The 24,995-nt window shown below is 45.8% G+C and overlaps 1 protein-coding gene across 1 annotated transcript in view; it reads left to right on the top strand.

Moving 5' to 3' along the window:
* Nucleotides 1-24,995, top strand: part of niban2a (niban apoptosis regulator 2a) — a 62,032-nt gene that overhangs the window by 20,602 nt on the left and 16,435 nt on the right. Inside the window, exons 3-6 of the mRNA XM_056290363.1 lie at nucleotides 460-588; nucleotides 777-882; nucleotides 2,776-2,943; nucleotides 21,395-21,510. Of these exons, the coding sequence (XP_056146338.1) occupies nucleotides 460-588; nucleotides 777-882; nucleotides 2,776-2,943; nucleotides 21,395-21,510 (519 nt within the window). The remainder of the gene's footprint in view (nucleotides 1-459; nucleotides 589-776; nucleotides 883-2,775; nucleotides 2,944-21,394; nucleotides 21,511-24,995) is intronic.

Raw genomic sequence — 24,995 nt, forward strand, 5'->3', positions numbered from 1 at the left:
AAAGGGGTACAGGTGGGGAGAAAAAGGGGGGGATCCCCTCAAAAAACAATGAAAATAAAACAGTTTAAGGTATATCTATATTCTGACTGGTCTCAGTTAATGAAAGGGAAATTGTTGTTCTTCGTGTTGTTGTGATCAGACGTTCTCCAATTTACAGCTTAATTGTGTTAATATGATCACATTGCGGTGTCCATTCTGCTTGTCCTTGTGTTGAGTTTTTTTCTGCCCTAAGTGTAACTGTAGTCACCGATGTATGTTCATAACCAGCATCTTCTCATTTCCCCTGGTCACCTCGATGATCTTGAGATCATCGTGATTCAAATGTCATTTTAATGGTTGGTGCTCAGCGAATGAACACACACCTTCCTTTTTTACAGTACACGACCCCCATCAGCACCCACCCTACAGTCGGATTACGTAACAGCATTACTTATTAATCTTGATCCTCCACTGTGCCAGGACCCCCTCGCAGACAAGTCCATCTTCTCGGGCAGCCTTTTCCAGTACCTGGAGGAGAACAGGAAATGGAGGAATCGCTTCGTGTTTGTGGCTGACACCTACACAGTCAGCCTCTATGAGAGCAAAGTAGTGAGTACACCTGACCCCAACAGATACGCTGTGTGTTCACAATGTCCTCATTTTCTAGACTTGTCTCACCCTGCTAAAAATGTCCAGTTCTGTAACCCGCTGACCTGGGCGACAGCTGGTGGTTGGTTGGTTTGTCGGTGTTGACGTTTTCTTGTGCGACTTGTCTGATGGTCTTCTCTGGCTGACAGGCACACGAGCGAGGCCTGCACCCCAAAACGACCATCAGCTGTGCCGGATACAAGGCCCTGACCTCCATGGAGGAGTACATGGAGATGGTCAACGCCAGTCTCCCAGGTTTGGAAAGGCTAGATGAGGAACGAGAGGTGCAAGACGAAAGAACACAAACAACAAGTTAGATGAAGACGTTCGGGGAAATGGAGGAAGTTAAGCACTAGGACACAGGTTGATGCTAGAGAGAGAGTCCGATAGGTAGACAGACGGGCTAGAAACTGAGAGACAGAATGATAAACAGACGGGTGCCTGGGTAGTGCTGTGGTCTATTCCGTTACCTATCAACATGGGGATCACCGGTTCGAATCCCTGCATTGCCTCCGGCTTGGTCGGGCATCCCTACAGACACAACTGGCCGTGTCTGCGGGTGGGAAGTTGGATGTGGGTATGTGTCCTGGTCCCTGCAGTAGCGCCTCCTCTGGTCGGTCGGGGCGCCTGTTCAGGGGGGGGACGGGGAACCGGGGGGAAAAGCGTGATCCTCCCACGTGCTACGTCCCCCCGGTGAAACTCCTCACTGTCAGGTGAAAAGAAGCGGCTGGTGACTCCACATGTATGGGAGGAGACGTGGTAGTCTGCAGCCCTCCCCAGATCATCAGAGGGGGTGGAGAAACGACCAGGACGGCTCGGAAGAGTGGGGTAATTGGCCGGGTACAATTGGGGAGAAAAAGGGGGATCCCCCCCCCCCAAAAAAAGAAAGTTAGACAGATATGTATATATGTATGTAGTATGTATGGATAGATAGATAGATAGATAGATAGATAGATAGATAGATAGATAGATAGATAGATAGATAGATAGATAGATAGATAGATAGATAGATAGATAGATAGATAGATAGATAGATAGATAGATAGATAGATAGATGGATGGATGGATGGATGGATGGATGGATGGATGGATGGATGGATGGATGGATGGATGGATGGATGGATAGATAGATAGATAGATAGACAGACAGACGGACAGATAGATAGACAGACAGACGGACAGATAGATAGATAGACAGACAGACAGATAGATAGATAGATTTTATTTGTCTGTTTCTGACATATGAATAATAAATTAATGACTTTGCTGCCTCATGTAACACTGTAACACTGTCTCAGTACCTGTCTGTCTCAGTACCTGTCTCAGTACCTGTCTGTCTCAGTACCTGTCTGTCTCAGTACCTGTCTCAGTACCTGTCTGTCTCGGTACCTGTCTGTCTCAGTACCTGTCTGTCTCGGTACCTGTCTGTCTCAATCTGTCTCAGTACCTGTCTCAGTACCTGTCTGTCTCAGTACCTGCCTCAGTACCTGTCTGTCTCGGTACCTGTCTGTCTCAGTACCTGTCTGTCTCGGTACCTGTCTGTCTCAATCTGTCTCAGTACCTGTCTCAGTCCCTGCCTGTCTCAGTACCTGCCTCAGTACCTGTCTGTCTCAGTACCTGTCTTGGTACCTGTTTGTCTCGGTACCTGTCTCAGTACCTATCTGTATCAGCACCTGTCTGTCTCGGTACCTGTCTGTCTTGGTACCTGTCTTGGTACCAGTCTGTCTCGGTACCTGTCTCAGGACCTGTCTGTCTCGGTACCTGTCTGTCTCAATCTGTCTCAGTACCTGTCTCAGTACCTGTCTGTCTCAGTACCTGTCTCAGTACCTGTCTGTCTTGGTACCTGTCTTGGTACCTGTCTGTCTCGGTACCTGTCTCAGTACCTGTCTGTCTTGGTACCTGTCTTGGTACCTGTCTGTCTCGGTACCTGTCTCAGTACCTGTCTGTCTTGGTACCTGTCTGTCTCGGTACCTGTCTCAGTACCTGTCTGTCTCAGTACCTGTCTGTCTCGGTACCTGTCTGGCTGTCTTCCACCGCTGGCGTCTGTAAATGTGCCCTGACAGGTGTTGCAGGTGTCCCTCTGTTATAAAGCTGCCCTCCCCAGAAGCTGATTTGGTTGTCCCCCCCCCCCCCGTGTGGGCCTTGCAGGCATCAGGGCCAAGGTGAGCAGCAGTCCCTTTGTGAAGTGTGCCACGGCCTTCCCCCTCATCCTGTGGCACCCCTACGCCCGCCACCACTACTTCTGCGTGCTGACGGAGAAGGAGCAGAGGAAGTGGCACGCCGTGCTACAGGACTGTATCAGACACACTGACAACGGTATGGACACACACACACACACACACACACACACACACACACACACACACACACACACACACACACACACACACACACACACACACACACACAAGAAAGACAGAGACACACATTCCTCATGTCGAGTTTAGACTTTTTTGCTAAGGTTCATTTGGCTCTTAGCAGAACAAAAAATCTTTACACATATATACACACACACACACACACACACACACACACACACACACACACACATATACACGCATACACAAGCACACATATACACACACATACATACACAAACACACACATACATATACACACAAACACACACACATATACACACATATACACACTTACACACACATACACACACAAACACACACATACACAAACACACACACATACATATACACGCATACACACACATACATACACCAACACACACATACATATACACACAAACACACACACATATACACACATATACACACTTACACACACATATACACACAAACACACACATACACAAACACACACACATACACACACATCCACAAACACACACACACATGTATACACACCCACACAGACACACACACACGCCGGTGCGGTGCGGTGTGCTGGATGTGTGGTGTGGAGGACTGCAGGTACTGGAGGGCCGGTGAGCAGCAGGAACACCGTGTGCGCTCCACCCCGGACAAGTAGAGCTGGTCTCGTCTTCGCCGCATTGTTGCCGGCTGAGTCGAGGGTGTGTGCGCGTGTTTGCTGGCGTGGCAGAGTGAGGCCTTTGCATGCCATCTGGAGGAACCGGCTGCTCACCGGAGGTGTGAGGATGTCAGGATGATGTCGTCAGCTTTGAGGTTTGGCCGCGGTTACGGTTGGACCTGTTGGTGTTGACGGCCGGTGCTGGGAGGTTGCCCGTGCAGGGGCGTAGGAGAGGGTAGAAACAATGCGCTCCGGGGCAGCAGCTTTCTATTCCACGGCTGTTTCGGAGCGCGGGAACGGCGCCCTGCAGTTTTTGTTCGCACACTGGGTTCAATGCGGTGCAGAATCCTCGAGACAGGATGTGTACGTATTGTTTGTATAGAGGGTGTGGACCCACAATACGCAAATCTAAATAAGCAATGAGTCATTTAGAAATGCATCATTGTGCTGGGTGACAAAGAGAAGAAACACTGCAGACAGTGTGCAGACACAACACGGCGCTTGTTCTAAACATTGTGTTACGGTGTGCATCCACTTGGCAAAACGTTGGAGATGTGGTCGGGTCCAGGAGACTCTAAAGCAGTTCAAGTGATTTGATGCTCAGGATCCATACCCCGGGAACTGCACATCTGGACAGGCGACAGAATAATACTGATTTTTGTTTAATAATGATAATGACAATAATAATAATAATAATAATAATAATGATACTAATAATAATGATAATGATAATAATAATAATAATAATAATAATGACAATGATAATGATAATAATAATAATGACAATGATAATGATAATAATGATGATAATAATAATAATAATGATAATAATAATAACAATGACAATGATAATGATAATAATAATAATAATGATACTAATAATAATGATAATAATGACAATGATAATGATAATAATAATAATAATAATAATGACAATGATAATGATAATAATGATAATAATAATGATAATAATAGTAATAATGATGATGATAATGATAATAATGATAATGATAATAATAATAAAACACCTCAGCGAAAGTCACAGAGAAGCTGACCAAGCACAAAGACCTGGAGATTGAACTCAACAGGATGTGGGGGATGAAGACCGAAACAACACCAGTGGTCATCGGAGCTCTAGGACTCATGAGGAAGGGAATGGAAAAGCTCACCACCGTATCCCAGGAAACACCAACATCCATGCAGTCCAGAAGATCGCCCTACTCGGAACAGCCCACATGTTACGACGAGTACTGTCAGTCAAGTGACATCTGCCATATAGTGCCTCAGGTCCATAGTTTGGACCCGGCTCTACAGGATGTTAGACAGGAAACACGAAAGATTGGTGCAGCATCAGCAGTAATGCGGACGTTGTACCAGACCGCTGTGGTGAAGAGGGAGCTGAGTCAGAAGGCAAAGCTCTCAGTTCACCAGTCAATCTTCGTTCCAACCCTCAACTATGGTCATGAGCTTTGGGTAGTGACCGAAAGGGTGAGATCGAGGATACAAGCGGCTGAAATGAGTTTCCTCCGTAGGGTGTCTGGGCTCAGCCTTAGGAGATTGAACATCCGGAGGGAGATCGGAGTAGATCCACTGCTCCTTCGCAGAACTTGCTGGATAGACTACATGTCCAATCTGGCCTGGGAAGGCCTTGGGATCCCCCAGGGGGAGCTGGAGGGCGTTGCTGGGGAGAGGGACGTCTGGAGTGTCCTACTTGGCTTGCTGCCACCACGACCCGACCCCAGAGAAGCGGCTGATGATGAGATGAGACCGGGGAGCCCCCTACTCTTTGTGATAAGTGCCATGGGATCTTTAATGACCACAATGACTCAGGACCTCGATTTAACATCTCATGCAAAGGGCGGCATCTCCTACACCACAGTGTCCCCGTCACTGCACTGGGACAGCGGGATTTGATATTTGTTTTTTTTATTAGGACCAGAGGGAAGACGGCCCCCTACTGGCCCACCAACACCACTTCCGACAACACGTCATTTCCCCAAGAGGTCTCCCATCCAAGTACTAGCCAAGCCCACACCTGCTTAGCTTCCGTCATTCGGCAGAGTCAGGGTTCCATGATGGCATGGCTGCCGGCTGGTGGGTACGTGTGCATGTGTGTGTTATTCCACATTTATCTGACTTGTTCAGTTGTGAGACTGGGCAGAGACTCAAACAGGAGGCCTCAGGGATGTTTAAACAGTAAAATTGTGAACTGATCATTCATTGAATAAAATACAAGAGGCAATGGGGATGTACTTGATCAGGCTTGTATGGATCCCTCTGGCTACGGGGACACAACAGAGAGACGGAAATCAAGATGGCGACTGTTTATGAAACACTCCAACGAACAAATGATCTTATTTCCAAGCCAACCTTGTGATTTTAAATAAGAAACTACCATGCAAAAAAATCTGTAGGTTATACTAAACTCCTCAGTTCTCTGTTACATCAAAAGCTAAAGCTAATACCTATTAACAGTCCAAGCTATGAATGCCATGGATATTATTCAAACTAATTTATAAAGACGGACATTTCTTTGGGAAGCACAATCTTGTTCTGGTGGAAACTCACCCTAGTTTTATTATTGTGTGTCAAGTCATTATTTAGGATCCTGAACGTGTTATATGCCTGTACATACATGCAAAAGCACACACAAACACACACGCCAAGACCAAGATACACACACACACAGGCATTATTCCAGTCTTGCTTCATTGGGTCTCGTGTAAAGGAGTTGATAGCATCTTCTAATTCGTATCTAATTGTTTTATTGTTGTTCTTGGTCCTCGTGCAGCTCTATATGACTGCAAAGACTGGCGGATGGTCACGTGTGTCGTTTATTAATGATATAATCCACTTGGCACAGTGGTGCAGTGATTAGCACGGTTGCCTCACAGCAAGAGGGTCCTGGGTTTGAGCCCCGGGGTAGTCCAACCTTGGGGGTCGTCCCGGGTCCTCCTCTGTGTGGAGTTGGCATGTTCTCCCCATGTCTGTGTGGGTTTCCTCCGGGTGCTCCGGTGATTGAGGGATATAAGCTCGTACTGTACAGCGAGTTCATGAATTCTGTGTTCCTGTGGGTTTAGCAGATCAATACTGAAATCCCCACAGACAAAGGCCCATCTCAGCTGCTGCAGATGAATCCTCGTGTAATCAATGTATTTAATCAATATAGCATCAAGCTAGCTACATCAGATAAATCAACACCTAAGTACTGTGGCGAGCCAGCATGGAGGAAAGAGGCGAGAGGCAAAGATCTGCTTTTAAATGGCAGCTCCCGTGTCCCATACACCACATGACATGACCACGAGTGGACTCTTTGTTTAGTTCATGAAACATATCCGTCAGTCAACGTGTCCAGATGAACTGATTCAACTTCCTTTGATACAGAAAGTGGAATCAGTTCGTCTGGACACAACGTTTATTGAGAGAAACGCTGGTTTGAACGGAGAGTCAAAGAGGCCACCTATGTGACGAGGGAACGACCATCCCTGAACCGAGATGGGGTGGACGGGGGGGGGGGGGTTAAGAGTACATCCGTCACCATCTTACAATTCCCAAATCCTCTGTGAATAGTACACATGGCCATTTAAGGTCTAGTTAATGGTCACACCCTTATTTGCATATGAAACTGGCCGTTGGTTTCGGTCGTTATGTAACTGTATTGTTTATAAGGGCGGGGACACCTGCAGCCAGTTTCGGCTGAAGAGGTCACTTAGATGAGTGATGAAACGTATGTGTCGATACACGTTGGATCCAGATGAACTGATTCCACCTTCTTTGATCCTCTGTGAATAGTACACATGGCCATTCAAACTCTAGTTAATGGCCACGCCCATATTTGCATAGGAAACCGATCATTTGTTTCGCTCGTTATGCCACTTCGTTGTTTATAAGGGTGGGGATACCTGCGGTCCCGGTAAACATTGTATCCAGATGAACTGATCCAACTCTCTGTGACAATACAAGCTAAATTCAATCCCACAGTACAGAGGGGGCCTTTAGCTACGAAACGTCTTATCTTATCAGTGTTCGCCTCTTCTAGGGTCTCCGTTTGTATCCAATATGCCTCCACTTTTTCTACCCTACCTGTTGGGACATGCCCACCGACCTGCAGGATCCCGCTGCACATTCCAGCTCTGAGCTTTCCCACCCAGACGGTGTGTGCTCGTTACTCCTATAGTGGTAAACCGATATTCAACACAGAGGGGCTGAAGTGGCTGCCTGATTACAATACAAATATTGTGAAATAAGGACACGCTTTCATTTTTACCTGCCCACTCTGCACACAGCCACACTGAGGATTCCTATGTGAATTGCTCCGATTCCAAAGCTTTAGTTTTAGATGTTGCCATGGCGCCTCCCCTGTCACCCCTGTCATGTTGGTGCTTTGAGGGAAGCCAGGCCTGGTAGTCCGCTTTCCTTACCGGGACTTGTGGTTTTACAAGCTGACTCTGACTCTTACTGACGCAACTGCAGTCCCTGTTAAGCGCTAACGATACAAACTACAAAAATATGCACACACACACACACACACACACACACACACACACACACACACACACACACACACGCACACGCGCACGCACACACACACACATACCTGTTTCTAACAAGGCACATTTTCCAAGATTTCCGTAAACTGAAAGGCATAACACTTTTGAAATGCCACACCCGTAGATGGGCACAAATACACCAAAAAGTATCTTGTTACAAATTACAAATACTTGCTCATCAAATGTATCAAACTAAAACACGTAAGACTGGTATGAGAAAAAACTATTTAATTGTTCATTATTAATTATTGAATTGAATTGTATTTAAAATACAAGTAATTTGTAAGTTGAAAATACAAAAATACATTCTATACAAACTGATATCACACGCATTTAGTAGCTTCAATACGGGTCTGACCTTTAACCCCCCCCTACACTGAAAAGATGAGCCCTGCTAATTTCCCCGCACCACAGATTTGAAGTGGCCAATCAGGATATCTTGGAGGTGGGAGGCTGTGAATCCGGAGGTGCATGCTGGGTGGTTTCTGTCAGTCAAAGCAGCCATTGACTGACTGAGCGAACTGTCCCTGTACCAAGTCTATAAATTCTTTATGCTCAACAGTTGCCAACGGGTACACGCCTTTAGTGACAAAGGATGTGACGAGAGAGTCAGTTTTATTTTGTGTCACTGGACCACGTTCAAAGACAGTAGATTGTTTGCATGAGGTTGTTTTTTTGTTTTTTTTTTGCTTTTCCCCACCGGCAAATTCCCTTTTGTGGTCTTCAAATTCCTTTATTTTGTCAGGGTGCCTTTGTTTCAAGTGGGTTTTAAAATTTGATGTTGCTGCAAGTGAGCCACATATTATGCCCTTTTTGTTAGTGCACAGCTGACACTCAGCCTCTAGCTTCCTGTTTGGGATCTGCTTCCCTATTTGGACGTATTTCCCATCCAGCATTGCACATTTGAGCATTGGTGTGGCTTCTTCTTCTGCAGATGTGGCAGATGATGGGCCAGCCTGGCCAGGCTCTGATGGTTCATTGCCACTCATCCCCTGAGGTGACTGACTTCTACCTATAGAAACATGTATAAAGATATCATTAAATTGATTAGGCCTACCAGTTGCAACTTAAAACCAACAGCATCCAAAAAACACTAACAACTGACATGATAGACACTAAAACGCAGACATTTATGTGTTATTTAAGCATTATCCAGGAAGGGAGTCAATTCACTTTGAATCGTATTATATCTCTATAATCCATATCATAAAATGTTTTGTACAAAAAGATGAACAAGCTTTAGCTTTAAAGATCAGAATGGCAGATTTTTAATTGATACATGAATTACTTTTTAAAAATCTATGTTGAGTTTTTTGTTTTTTTACCTGAATATTAACCTGACCATCCCCTGGCATAGTAAAATGTTATCCTCATCCTCAAGAGGACTGCACAAGCTATCTCCCTGACAACTATTAAGAATGGCCACTATAAGTAGCTATGCTAGAAATTAATTTGTCCTGAGTTAGAGAAGTTTCTACCAATTAATCTCGCGAATGATGCTTCTCATGATGCCTAACCACGAGATGCCACTGTTCCAGACTGCCCGAGCATGCCTGCGACGTTAGCTGGTATGCTAATGTTACTAGCTAGCAACCTTAGCTGGTATGCTAAGGTTACTAGCTAGCAACCTTAGCTGGTATGCTAATGTTACTAGCTAGCGACCTTAGCTGGTATGCTAACGTTACCACCTAGTAATGTTAGCTGGTATGCCAGCCTTACTAGCTAGTAAGTATATTTGCCAGTTCTAGATCACATGTGTTTGCTAACTGCTCTTTTTCTTCTCTTGTATTTTAGAGTCCTTCGGAAAGCTTGCCTTAGCATGCAATATCTGATCATATTTTGATTACATATCTTTATTTTAGAGGAAATTTGTAACAAACACCAGAGCAGCTTCTTTCCTCAAGCTACTGGTCACAAGCAACCCAAATGAAACACGGTGGTTCACAATGAGTGCGTTGCTGGACCCGACAGGACATGTCACGTGATTCACTTGCATTTAGCCAAAGACTGTGATTAGGCTAATTGTTGTACAGTTTTTTTCTACAGTTTACACTTGGGGATAAAAATGTGTCTGATTTGAGAATAAAATGACATCTTAAATAATGTATTTAAATAAGCATTTCAAAAACACAAACACAAGCTCTTATTTTGTTATCAATTGCGTCTTGTTTTTTTCTGTCCAGCAAAATACAAATTATAAAATACTCAAAAGTAATTAAATATGTGTTTCATGTACATTTAATTGAAATACTGCCCATCTCCGATCACACCTTTGTTAGCAATTCTGTCAGCACAGGTACCTGTACTTGGCTCTTGGTTTGCAAATGTACTCGTGTTAGCCGGATGACATGAGGCGTTGCAGCAGTCTGAAAGTGGAAACTGAGATGAGCTGCAGTGCAGAGCTGCAGGTTAGAAGTTACATGCAAAGTGGTTCTTTGAAAGTGTTGACACAGAAGTGAACACGAGGAGCTGATACGAGCTCTCCAACACAAAGAGACTGTTCGGCCTTCCGAGATATGTCCAACCACAATTCAAATATACACACTCGCACACAGTGTCCCTGTTGGATTATAATGGGTGAGCTGTTGGATTATCTCTAAGTGCTCTCAGATTAAACAAATGGCTTTTTAACAGTGCCTCCTTGCCTTAACAGGACATTCTCGGCTAAACAATTCAAGGGAGCAATGAAGGCTTTTACTGCTTATCTGGTTTAGCTCATGCAGCAAAGTGGCATCCTGCCCATACCTGATGCCTCACCTTAAAGGTATAGGAGAACTTGTGCTTTTATGTGGTTTGTATGCCGTAACTAACCTGACGCACCAGATGGTTTGTTAGACATAACCATTTTTGCATGATCTCCTGACCCCTTGATCTCGCGAATCCAGCTGCCTTGCAGGTTAATGCCCTGCCCTCGTTGTACCATCTCTTGATATTCTGTCATGCAGTTACCTATACTATGGCAAGCTTACCCATTATCACAATCTGGCAGATAATACTATTAATACTACTTCTACTGCTAATGCTAATACTGATAATTGTAATTAGAGTGATTATTATTAGTAGTAGTAGTGCCTGTTATTCTTGTACTTTATTTTTTCATCTTTTTCCTTACTTTCTTTCTGACCATATGTTGTCCACTATCTCCTCAGTTTTCACATCAGAAGCACCAAAACCACTTGTAACATGGGCCCGGTTGGAATCAGTGTGCTTCTATACAGCTGTATTAATTCTGATTTTTTATTTTTTATTTTTTTAGTTATTAGATTTGTTCTTTGAAAAGTTAGGAACAGCCTAGAACATCTCACACACCATTTCTGCTTACATGTATTTAATACTGCATTCAGGAAATTCACATTGTTAGCTATGATAATAACAATAACAACAACAACAACAACAATAATAATGATAATTATTATCATTATTATTGTTATTATTATTGTTGTTTAATTTCTCCTTATGTTTTGTGGGGGTAAACTTCCATTTGTGACACTGTCCCATTTTATGTGATGAAGTCATTCACTATATCATAAACCATTCGATGGAAGTTTCACCCAAGCACCGATTTGACTAGGAACTGACGATCTCCCCCTGGTATTAGTGCCGTGCCCTATCCATGACTCCTTCTTATTTCATAATGTAACTTGTTCAGGCAAATGTGTTTAAATGTCTATGGCCCAGATGTAGTTGTGGTTTAGCCGTATTTCCCTAATTGTGTAGGACTTTTCCATAGAGAAGTCTCCCTCCATGCGGGTTGTAACTGACAAAACCGTCGCAGCCCAGAGGAGTGTGATGGTTAAGCAGATGGGGTTTTACATTTGAACTCTCTTTAAGACTCTCTGCAGAAGAGCATAGTTTAAAAGCCCACAAATAACACGTACTTGTGCCCAAACCTGGCTCTGACGCAGGGCGCTCGGGCAGATGGCACAGTGTTTATACAACTGTGGGTTGTAAATAGGTTTCTAACTTCTTCTTTTTTTGCTACTGTCGGTGATTTTCTAATTATTTCAAATAAAACATATGCATGCACACAAACTTGTGCATATGTACAACTTGTGCATACATATAGACACACACCACTGTGTACTATGTATGTGCACAAGTCGTGCATATGCACAAACACACACACACACACTCATACACAAACACACATATAAATATATATGTATAGCTATATGTATGTATGTATATATATGTATGTGCATATTTATATGCACATATATGTGTTTGCACATACACATATACACACACATATATATATATACACATACATATAGCTATACATATAATATATATTTATATGTATGTGTGTGTGTGTATGTATATATATATATATATATATATATATATATATATATATATATATATATCAGCATATAACACCACTGACAGTTTTGGGAATGCTATATTTTGGTGAACGCTATATATACATATATATGTCTATGTATGTATATATATATGTGTGTGTGTGTGCGTGCATATATATGCATATATGCATTTCATATGTATGTATGTATGTATGTATGTATGTATGTATGTATGTATGTATGTATGTATGTATGTATGTATGTATGTATGTATGTAGACACACACACACACACACACACACACACACACACACACACACATATATATATATATATATACTCACACACACACATATAGTGAATGAGCAAGCCTGGGAACTTGTCGCTGGCTCTTGCTAAATTCCCGCCAACCACAGCGAAGTCAGTTAGGCAGAGAGGGAAATGCTTCAAATAAGGAGAATGTGGTAAATGCTACCACATGCTCTATTTATACACAGTACTCACACACACACACACAGCCGCACACATGCAAACACACACACACACACACACACACACACACACACACACACACACACACACACACGCAAACACACTCCCATACACGGGGGTTTTATCACAGAGGCCTCAGCGCTGGTAATCTGTTTCTTCAGCTCGAAGAAACAGTCAGTGAATTGCGGTTTACAGGCCTGGCGGATTATCAGGAGCTACTTTTCCTTTTCTTATTTTCCTCCCCCCCCCCCCCCCCTAAGTGGAAATTTCTGCCCCGGCGTGCAGCAAGCTGGGGATGTCGACTCGCCCTCGCCTTTGCGGGATGGGCGGCAGTACAGCGTGAGACGTGACCAGTGTGGGGGGGAAGCCACACTGTGTTGTAAAGTGGATTCCTTTGCTCGCCGTCACTCCCACTCCATCAAGTCAAGTCAAGTCCGTTTTATTTGCACGGCTCAATATCACAAATTACCAGTTTGCACCGGGGAGCTTCGCCGTCGTTTCTCTTCCCCTCACATTGTCGGCTGTATCCTGCCCTCCAAAGTTACGATATGAAAATGAAAAATAACTTTTACTATTTTTTGCCCTAAGGAGCGTGTCCTAAATCCAACAAATTAGTTGGTGCTGCAAAGAGGATCTGTTTCACATGAGGGCTGAAATAACAACAGTAATCATCGTTACTGGCACGGATGGTAAAGTTACCTCCTCAGCCATCACACTGATATTGACACATCAGGTGTTGATCATCAGATATAGTGGCAAGGTGGTGCAGCGGTTAGTGCCGCAAGAAGGTCCCGGGTTCGAACCCCGGGTTTGTCCAACCTTGGGGGTCACCCCAGGTCGTCCTCTGTGTGGAGTTTGCATGTTCTCCCCGTGTCTGCGGTGGGTTTTCTCCGGGTGCTCCGGTTTCCCCCACCATCAAAAAAGCATGTTAGGGTTAATACTCCTGTCTGTGCCCCTGAGCAAGGCATGGCAAGACGAACTGGAGTTGGTCCCCGGATGCTGCACGGCGGCCGCCCGCTGCTCCTAGCTACACAGCTGGGATGGGTTAAATGCGGAGAGGAATTTCCCCACTGGGATGAAGAAAGTATCTCAAAACAAAATCAAAACGAGTATAGGTTGACTATGGAGCCACCGCTAAGGCCGATAGTCTGCAGCTTGTTTTATTTCCCATCATGCCTCTGACTTTCGTGTAGGGGCGTACTCTCATCAAAGGCTGAAGGCGAGACAAGCCGGCATGCTGACCCTCATTCCCCACGCCGGAGTTGGCATCCTGACAAACACGGCTTCCTGTCTGACTATGCCTCTGCCGCCTCACTCGTCATTCACTTCCTGCCGGTGTCAGCCTCATCTGAGTCACAGACTCGGCCGCAGACAAAATACACAGAAGTACAGACTGGGCAATACGCACACGCACATACGCCCGCACACAGTTGGCGCTTAACCACGGCAGAAAGAAAATACAGGAATGGTTTCAATCCCAGCATGCCTTGTGGGTACCTGCACCCCGCGTGCAGACGGTCCACCGTACTCGCCGAGGGTTGGATCGGTTCACCTGGATACGATGTTTACTGACAGATGCGATTCACCACTCAACTGAGTGGCCGCTCCAGTCTAAACTGGCTGCAGGTGTCCCCACCCTTATAAACACGAGCAGTTTCACATGCAAATAGGGGTGTGACCATTAACGAGAGCTTCAAAGGCCACGTGTACTGTCCATAGAGGATTTGGGAATGGTTGCCAATCACAGTGTTGTAAGATGGCAACAGATGTACTCTTATCCCCCCCCCCCCCACGGGTCAGGGATGGTCCTTCCCTCTTAACATAGAGGCCTCTTTGACTCCTCTTTGACTTCAATCTATCGTTCGTCCCTTGCAAGGATGTGCACGTCCTCATGGCTGACAGAGTGGCCGACGGCCTGTGGATGGGTGTGGACAGCGGGGTCCTGGTCTGGCGTGTTAGCTCTCCTGCGTTGTGCCGTTCTTTTGGTCTGTATGTGGCCTCTTGAACCTTTGATATTCTGACATTACTGCATTAGCTTTTATTTACTGTTGTGTTTTACCCCCTTCTTCTCCCCAATTGTATCCGGCCAATTACCCCACTCCACCGAGCCGCCCCGGTCGCTGCTCCACCCCCTCTGCTGATCCGGGGAGGGCTGCGGACTACCACACGTCTCCTCTGATACATGTGGAGTCGCCAGCCGCTTCTTTTCACCTGACAGTGAGGAGTTTCGCCAGGGGGTCGTAGCACGCGGGAGGATCACGCCATTCCCCCCAGTTCCCCCCAAACAGTCGCCCCGACCGACCAGAGGAGGCGCTAGTAGAGCGACCAGACATGGCCAATTGTGTCTGTAGGGACGCCCGACTAAGCTGGAGGTAACACGGGGTTTGGATTTGAACTGGCGATGCCCATGTTGGTAGGCAATGGAACAGACCGCCACGGCACCCGGACGCCCCCCTACTGTACCAATTTAAAGTCCTAAGAGACTTTGCGTATCAAAGAGAATGAGGTTTTAGAAAATCACATAAATTCTCAATAAAGACTGGCTTGTTCTTCCACTAACGCCCATGGGCGGCAGGGGGGTGGGGTGGTGGTGGTTGAATATTCTAGCTGACACAAAACTACCCCAACAGTCACCACAGAAGAAGTGATGTCTCAGGGGCGAGCTGTTGTCAAAACGTGTGCACACTGTTTTGATTGCACGCCTGTTTGTGTGCCGGGCTGACATAAGCCCCCGGCGTCACCGATAAAGAAGCATCCCTGCACCAGCACACCGCTCCCGGCCTTGATCACTGGTGTATTATCATCCCCCATAAACAAGCCCGCATGACAATGACCAACTTCCTGAAAGCACGTGGATGCAGCCCAACACTCTTGAGCCACTTCCGTTCCCCCCCCCCCCCCTGTATCTGGGAGGGGCCGTAGCCATGCAGCACAAGATCTGCATTGTGACGAGCAGGCATCTTCCTGTTTTGAGAAGTGACGCGACCGCGCGTGATAGGGGCCGTGGGTCCATTGTTGTTCCGCACTCCAGGAACTGGAAAAAACAAAAACGGAAACGGTCACCTCTTCTGTTTATGCAACCGTCACGGTGGCGATTCCCGTGTTTCTAGAAGTTGCTGTTGTTGGGTGTCTTGGTAGGTCACGTGGGTGCACGCCACGACCCTGGCTTCACCGCGGCAGAATCTGTAATCGTGTGAATCCGCATCCTTTCTGTGACGGTTGCCAAAGTCTGCTTTGTTGTGGGTTTGAACCACCATGGTGCCGCCGCCCCCGCCCCCCCCAGCAGCTCTCTCAGCGCACCTCCGCTCACACTCCAAACCTGGCAACTTCCCGAGCACACAGGTGTGTGTGTGTTTGAGTGTGACGTGGAGGGGAAAGAGTCAAGCCCTCCCTTATTTGCAACGCAAAAAGGCTGCGAACACAGCGTCGCGCTCGTGAATCCTGCTTTGTTTTTAAAACATTGAAATTTCAGGAAAGCCCATCAAATATTTGTACATTGTGTGCTTATAAAACGTATTATAACGTGCATAGATAAGTAGACACGTAAGCTCTTGGATAACGGGTCGGGCCCTTTAGTCGACTGGTTAACGTTGTCGCCCGCGGTGCAGGAGATACGGGTTCGCGTCCCGGCTGTGGCGGTTCCTGGACTGCCCCCCCCCCCAAATTTGCTGCGGTATGAATCGTAGTGAGCTCGTGTTCTTTCCTCCTTCTGCCATTGTGAAAAATAACCTCTCACATCCCCCTCCTCCCTCCCTCCCCCCATTCACCTCAAACGCATGCCCAGACCAAAAGGAGAAAAAAAACTGTAACCGAAGCTGAAAAACCCACCGGGGCTCATTGCCGCTGTTTCAAACCATTAGAGAGTCTGCCCTGCCTTCCGTCTGTCTTCACTATCATGTCTTTTTTGGGGGTGATTTTTCGCCCCATTTTTTCTCCCCAATTGCACTTGGCTAATTACCCCATTCCCCGAGCTGTCCCGGTCGTTGTTCCACCCTATCTGCCGATCCAGGGACGGCTGCAGACTACCACATGCCTCCGCCGATGCACGTGGAGCCGCCAGCCGCTTCTTTTCACCTGACAGTGAGGAGTTTCGCCAGGGGGACGTAGCACGTGGGAGGATCACGCTATTCCTCCCAGTCCTCCCTCCCCCCTTAACAGGCGCCCAAACCGACCAGAGGAGGCGCTAGTGCAGGACACATACCCACATCCGGCTTCCCACCCACAGACACAGCCAATTGTGTCTGTAGGGACGCCCGACTAAGCCGGCGGTAACACGGGGAATCGAACGGGCGATCCCCGTGTTGGTAGGCAACGGGATAGACCGCCTTCTCCGGTACATGTGGAGTCACCGGCCCCTTCTTTTCACCTGACATTGAGGAGTTTTCCCAGGAGGACGTAGTGCGTGGGAGGATCCCGCTATTCCGCCCAGTCTCCCCCCAACAGACGCCCCAACCGACCAGAGGAGGTGCTAGTGCAGTGACCAGGACACATCCGGCTTCTCTCCAGCAGAAACGGCCAACTGTGTCTGTAGAGAAGCCCGACCAAGCTGGAAGTAAAACGGGGATTCGAACCGGAGATCCCCGTGTTGGAATAGGCCGCTATGCTACCCGGACGCCCTCCCCCCTTTCTGATTGCGTGATCAACCCTAACTACCTTTACCTTGGGGACAAATCAGGAACACCTTCAGAGTTGAAGTCTTCCACACAGTAACCTATCAAAAACCCTCAGCAGAACAAGTAACTATGTGAATCAACATTATGCGTAGATCAGTAATCAATAATAACTGATAGCCAATAAATTTATTCATACTGATATCTAACGAATGCTAATTAAAGCTAACATGGTTTTCACTGTCAATATTAATTATTCACAAGCAATCATATGAATACGTAAGGACCACCGAGAATGATTTTGAATATCTAAAATTTCACAAAGGCAAAAAAAAAAATAAAACACTACCTACTGATTAAAACACTAAAAACTGGCATTTAAAGTGTATTATCAATATTGAGAATGGCAAGTTGGCGGGCAGCCGCGGGAACCGCCACAGCCGGGATGCGAACCCGCATCTCCTGCACCGCGGGCGACAACGTTAACCAGTCGACTGAAGGATCCGCCTCGTCATCTAAGGGCTACTGAGCCTATTCATCCGTGATGGTTACAACACGAAGCAAAGACAGCAAATCCCAGTAAAAACTGCAAAACGCAGTAGAAATAGAAACAATTTAATGAATAACTCAAATCAAAACAATCAATCATAGTTACACTGTGTTCATCATGTTCTGTTCGCCAAAGCAAGTCTCGCCAAGAACAATCAACATATTACACAAAAGAAAGTCAACAAAATCATCACATTGTTGAGTCTTCAACCCCATGTACGTTGCACACAGTGACGGGCCACCACCATGGAGAGGTTACTAGAACTTACCATGCATGGTGGTATGGAGTCCATCCATCGAGTCTCCTGTGACGTCATCAGGGATATCCCCTCGTCCCACAATGGTGCTTCGCAGCTCCCTGGTGCCTTAATCAGAAACCGATGGTTATAGCCATTCAAATTTGGGACCTTCGTCATCAGGCAGTAAATCTGATGGAATACAGTCCAACATGCACTGGTAGTCACGATAGACCAACTCCAGCATATTATATTTACCTCATGCCACCCTTTCAGGCACTTGAATAGCAGCTTCCATGGTTACATGAAACATCAGTTTAACCACTCTTCCGAGGCAGGAACACAGGAGAATTAGGGAGGAAGACAGATACAAGTGTAATCATGAATATAACAATATATATACACACACATTAAAAAAATAATGTTGCAGCAGCATCCCAAATCTCCATGGCCCTCTTATCCCCCCCCCTTCTTTTCAGTGGGGGCATTTTGAGACCTAATAAGTGAAAACTCAGAAAGTATTTCGCCCTATGTACACCGTCTATAATTTGGCGCCGAGGCCTCTGCAGCCTTAAGTAAAACAGATCCTCGCTTGTCCCGGCGTACGCAGACTCGCCACCTGTTTTGATTAAGCGAAAATAAAGCTCTTTCAGCGTACCACAGGACGTCTTCTCATGGGTTTAACCTCGCCCGTGGCTCTCAACCCTGATGCTGCCCTGGAGAAAAAAATGAACCCACACCATAATCTGTTTTGTCTCAGATCTACCAGCCACTGACCTCAGTACTTAACCTATTTACTCCTACAAAAGCCGTATAAGATTAAAACACATTGAGTTAACCCGTTTCCCCCTCTTTTTCTGCTTACCTTTTAAACTTATGGGTTTTGATTTGAGCATCCACTGAGAGGTCAGCAGGGCACATTTGTCCCGAGCAATGCTGTCAGAGAGTCCAACCAGGACACCGTCCCCAGACACTGAACTCTGACTTCATCTAAGCCTTGGATGCTCACAGCCAAACTGCAGAAAATACACTCTGCACTTTACCAGTCAGTTGTTCTCTTGGAGTTCTGTTCAGGACGCCGCTTTGTGCTGGAGATTATTGGAGAAGTGGCCAACTTGCAACTAGAGAAGGTTCAGGAGACATGGACGACTTATGCAGGAACATTTATTGAAGCTCGATCGAAAAGAACAGAGATCAGCAGTGCACGCACTGTGTAAAACCACCCATTTCTGAAGGTTACTTCCTGACAGGGAGCATTTAAACCTTTCCCTAGACCCACGGTTAACATACTGTAGAGAACTCGGGGGGGAAAACTCCGAGAGACCATCGCCACAGCCGGGACGCGAACCCGTGTCTCCCGCTCCGCGAGCGACAACGTTAACCAGTCGACTAAAGGGTCCGACCCGTTAGCCAAGAACCAACGTGTCTACCTATCCACGCACATTACAATACATTAACCGAAGTCACGTGTTCTGCATTCTGGTCGCCTGCAGCACATATCTAAGAGGAGTCACCCTGTCCGTCCAAGACCATCTTGAACAGGGCGTCACATCTTCGGCAACCTTGGTCTCCTTAGTAGATAGCTCAGTCTTATCAAGACCGCCGCTTTGTCCAGTCAACACAAGCCGACAGAGAGATATGAACCACTCAGAGACAGGCCTTGTCCCAGCGCTCCCAGCTTAGAAGTGGAGTAGACTGGGGTGTCCGGGTAGCGTAGCGGTCTATCCCGTTGCCTATCAACACCTGGGTCGCCGGTTCGAATCTCCGTGTTACCTCCGGCTTGGTCGGGCGTCCCTACAGCCACCGTGTCTGCAGGTGGGAAGCCGGATGTGGGTATGTGTCCCGGTCGCTGCACTAGCGCCTCCTCTGGTCGGTCGGGGCGACTGTTCAGGGGGGGGAGAGGGAACTGGGGGGAATTGCGTGATCCTCCCACGTGCTACGTCCCCCTGGCGAAACTCCTCACTGTCAGGTGAAAAGAAGCGGCTGGCGACTCCACATGTATCGGAGGAGGCATGTGGTAGTCTGCAGCCCTCCCCGGATCGGCAGAGGAGGTGGAGCAACAGCTCAGAAGAGTGGGGTAATTGGTACAATTGGTGGGAAAATGGGGGAATTCCAGGGGACACTTTGCCATATTACCTTTAAGCCTTAAGAGGAAAATCCCACCACATGCATGGCTGGTATGCATGACAAATCAACCCCCGCTGCATCAACTGAGAGACACCTCTACATTATACAACCTGACCCTACCAAACATCTTACAGATATTTTAGTCTATGGATGTCCAGAACTGTACTATTTGTAATCAGATCATTTTGTTCCCTTTGTGACCCAAATCTCAACTTTTAGAGGACCTTTGATAAACAGGACCTTAATCTCTGTCAATTTTTTGTTACGGCTGTGTTTAGACTACAGGCAAATATGTTTTGTTTCTCCAATACAGTCTTTGGGACTGACTGTTCACATGGTTATCTACAAGTGTTCAGGTTGGATTTGTGTGTTCAGGCATCATTGGCCTCTCTGAATTTGTTGCTGTGTAATGAAGTAGGCATACATACATATATATGCTAACCATAATCAATACTGCAAGCTGCATGCTATGAAGAGTGAGCTGTGTCCTCTCCTTCGTCACATCATAGCGGTCTCTGGCTGTTGTCCAAAACTCTTCCATTGTACCAGAAAGCAATGGCGAGGGGGGCAGTTGGCATGCTGTAAGCATAATATTTCATGCTGCAATCACGACCAGAATTGCTGTGCACCAAAAGTTGTGAGGCTATACGCAAGTATTGCAAGGACAGTTTGAAATCGACTTTAAGCGGACAGACTGAGACACGTATCCAGAAATCTGATTTGAATCGCGTTTCAAACCATCAGCGAATGTGATTTGAAATCAGTTTCCATGGGGTTTTTCGCTGTCCAGACTTGATAAAAGTGATCTGATTCCAATCCGGATGTGACAAAAATCAGATTTGAGCTTCTCGACTGAACATCCTCTAAATGTCTGCTCTCCACCCTGTTTCCACCAGGTCTGTCGGAGGAATGCAGGGTCCAGACCCCGGCCTTCATCGACTCAGTGCGACTTCACAGGCAAGCCAAAGGACACTACGGGACCTGGGATATGATGTGTGGATCTCCTCCACAAGTAAGATGGAGCACCAAGTACACGATTCCTGCTAATCACGCTGAACTTACTCCACAGAACTGGTTTCACCCTGAACATAAAAAGGCTCACTGATGTGGGGATTGGCGGCACGGTGGCGCAGTGGTTAGCACGGTCGCCTCACAGCAAGAAGGTCCTGGGTTCAAACCCCGGGCTTGTCCAACCTAGGGGGTCATCCCAGGTCGTCCTCTGTGTGGAGTTTGTGTGTGGAGTGCTCCGGTTTCCTCCAACAGTCCAAAGACATGTAGGTCAGGTGAATTGGCCGTACCAAATTGTCCCTAGGTGTGAATGTGCCGGCCCTGTGATGGACTGGCGGCCTGTCCAGGGTGTCTCCCCACCTGCCTGGCACCCAACGACCGCTGGGGTAGGCTTCAGCATCCCTCGACCCTGATCGGGATAATCGGCTTGGATAATGGATGTGATGGATGATGTGGGGATCTGGATTTTCTTTTGGTTCATGGAACGAGAATTTCTATTCTATTCTATTCTATTCTATTCTATTCTAGTCTAGTCTAGTCTAGTCTAGTCTGTTTGGACGGGGAAGGTTTTCTGTATGACACTGACCAATGTTCAGCTATGAGTCGGAGGAGGGCTAGCTGTAGGTCGACCTCTTACATCCAGTAGATGGCTGTCAGGCAGACAGTCAGTAGTGGAAAATATTTCCTGCAGACACGGCTGTTTGCCTCGGTAGAGTTGGTTCTCTGTAAGTAGCAAGGGGAATCAATTTCTCAACATCACAAGCATTCCCGCCCCCTAACCTCACACCGCACCCCCCCCACCCCCACCTCCTCTCCACACACAAGTCACCACCACTACTGATGTAGAAGAATGCGTGTGCTGATAAAAGATCTGAAGTGACTGTAAGCAGCAGCCAACCCCCCACTCTCCATGGACCAAAATGCAGACACACACACACACACACACAGACACACACACAGACACACACACACACACACACACACACACACACACACTGACTCAAGCTAACACACACATACAATTAAACTAGGACCTTGTTTTTCTGGAGTAGGGTCCCACCTCTGAATGAGCCCCTTTTAGTCCCATTAAAGCTCGAGTGTAGGTCTGAACATTTATGGCTCCCACTTTCCCTTCATAAAAGCCACTATAAAAGTTTTTCCTCCTTATTAATTTTATTTTCTCCCCTGTACCTTTGCCCTTGTACTCTTTTACTCATGAATACATAAAACTTTTTTTTTGACATGTTGACTCTGGAAGATATGGCTTTGTTGTTGAAAGATGAGCTATGGATGATGGTATATGTGTAAGTATCAAAGTGGAAATTTAATGGACTTTACTGTTACGTGGCAGATTGAATTTATACCGTAACTAGAGAAGAATCCAGATATCTGGCAATAGCCAGAGATCGGTGCAATTACATCAAAAAGTGTCTTGTTACAAATTAAATACTTGCTCATCAGTTGTGTCAAAATAAAATACAAAATGCTGGTATTAGAAAATGCATTTGATTAAAATACAAGTAATTTGTAAATTGAAAATACAAAAGTACATTCTATACAAACTGATATCACACTTAAGGCATTTAGTAGCCTCAATATGGGTCTGACCTTTAACCCCCCTACATGGAAAATATGAACTCTGCTAATTTCCCCACATCATATATCTAAAGTGGCCAATCAGGATATCTTGGAGGTGGGAGGCTGTGAATTCAGGGGTGCATGCTGGGTGGTTTCTGTCAGTCGTGAACAGCCACTTGAAATGCAACTGGGTGAACTGAACAGTTAGGCCATAGTGATGCACTAGCTCTTTCAGAGGACAATAAGACTGGGCATTTAGCAGACGCCTTTTTCAAGCGTGTAAAACTTTCTGAAGAAAAAAAGATGAACAACATTTAGCTTTACAGTAAAGATCAGAATGAAATATTTTTCTTAAAACCTATGATGAGTTCTTTTTATTTTTATTATTTTTTTACCTGAATATTAACCTGACCATCCTCTGGCATAGAAAACACTGTAAACTGTTATCCTCATCCTCAAGAGGACTGTGCAAGCTGTTTCCCCGACAACTATTAAGAATGGTCACTAATCACTTCTCGGCCTTTTGGCTAAGATCAAGTGTGAGGAATGGTCACTATGAAACGCCTAAAAGTAGCTATGCTAGAAATTAATTTTGTACTGAGTTAAAGAAGTTGCTAACAATTAATCTTGCTAATGAAGCCCCCCATATGATGACTAACCACGAGATGCCACTGTTCCGGGCTGCCTGAGCGTGCCTGTGATGTTAGCTGGCATTAGCATACCAGTTAACTTGCTAGCTAGTAACGGTTACTAGCTAGCTTGTATATTTGCCAGTTCTAGAGCACATGTGATTGGTAATTGCTCTTCGCTTCTGTTGTATTTTAGAGTCATCCAGAAAGCTTGCCTTAGCATGCAATATCTGATCAGTTTTTGATTAAATACCTTTATTTTAGGGGAAATTTGCAACAAACACCAAAGCAGCTTCTTTCCTCAAGCTACTGGTCACAAGGAACACAAATGAAATACGGTAGTTCACAATAAGTGCGTTGCTGGACCCGACAGGACATGTCACGTGACTCACTTGCATTTAGCCAAAGACTGTTATTAGGCTAATTTTTATACAGAATGTTCCTTATTTGATGTTAAAATTACATATTAATATGTAATTTTATATGTCATTTAAATGTATTTATTATTAATTTGTCGATTAATACATTTATTATTAATATGTCATCTAAAATACATTAATTAATTAATGTATTTTAAGTATTTCAAATACACAAATACAAGCTCTTAAAGTATGTTGTCACAAATTACATCTTATTTTTTTTCTGTCCAGCAAAATACAAATGACAAAATACTCAAAGGTCATGAAGAACGTATTTTAGATACGTATAATTGAAATACTGCCCATCTCTGGCGGCAGCCATACTTGCAAGTTCTTTAACAGTTTCAAGGTGACGTTTTCCCATACAAAGACAGTGAGCGAGGCACGTTTCAGTGCTAGGTGGGACTCGGAGGTCTACATAAAGACGTATTGAGCATTGGTCGTGTGTGTGTGTGTGTGTGTGTGTGTGTGTGTGTGTGTGTGTGTGTGTGTGTGTGTGTGTGTGTGTGTGTGTGTGCGTGTGCATGTGTGTGACTGCACAAAGCGCTCTTCTGCTTCCCTGTATGGAAGCTGTATGCAGTTTCCATTACCCCGGCGTGTTCACACAGGAAGGAGAGACCGTATGGGCTGTGTTTTCATTGGTCAGCCTGGCTTTTTATTATTTCTCTTTTATTTCATCCGTTTTATTACTTTATTTGACTGCGTAACAGCTTCCACTCGGCGTGTCGTATTCCAATGACAACCCGTTTATCATGCTACTCCCACCAAATGTCACCCAGACTTGGCTTATAGAGCTGAGCCGTGGAGTTGCAACTGTGCTACCGGTGGATTTGTAAAAAAAAAAAAAAAAAAAAAACAACACT

Source organism: Lampris incognitus, chromosome 12 (genome assembly GCF_029633865.1).
Source record: "Lampris incognitus isolate fLamInc1 chromosome 12, fLamInc1.hap2, whole genome shotgun sequence".
Lineage (NCBI taxonomy): Eukaryota > Metazoa > Chordata > Actinopteri > Lampriformes > Lampridae > Lampris > Lampris incognitus.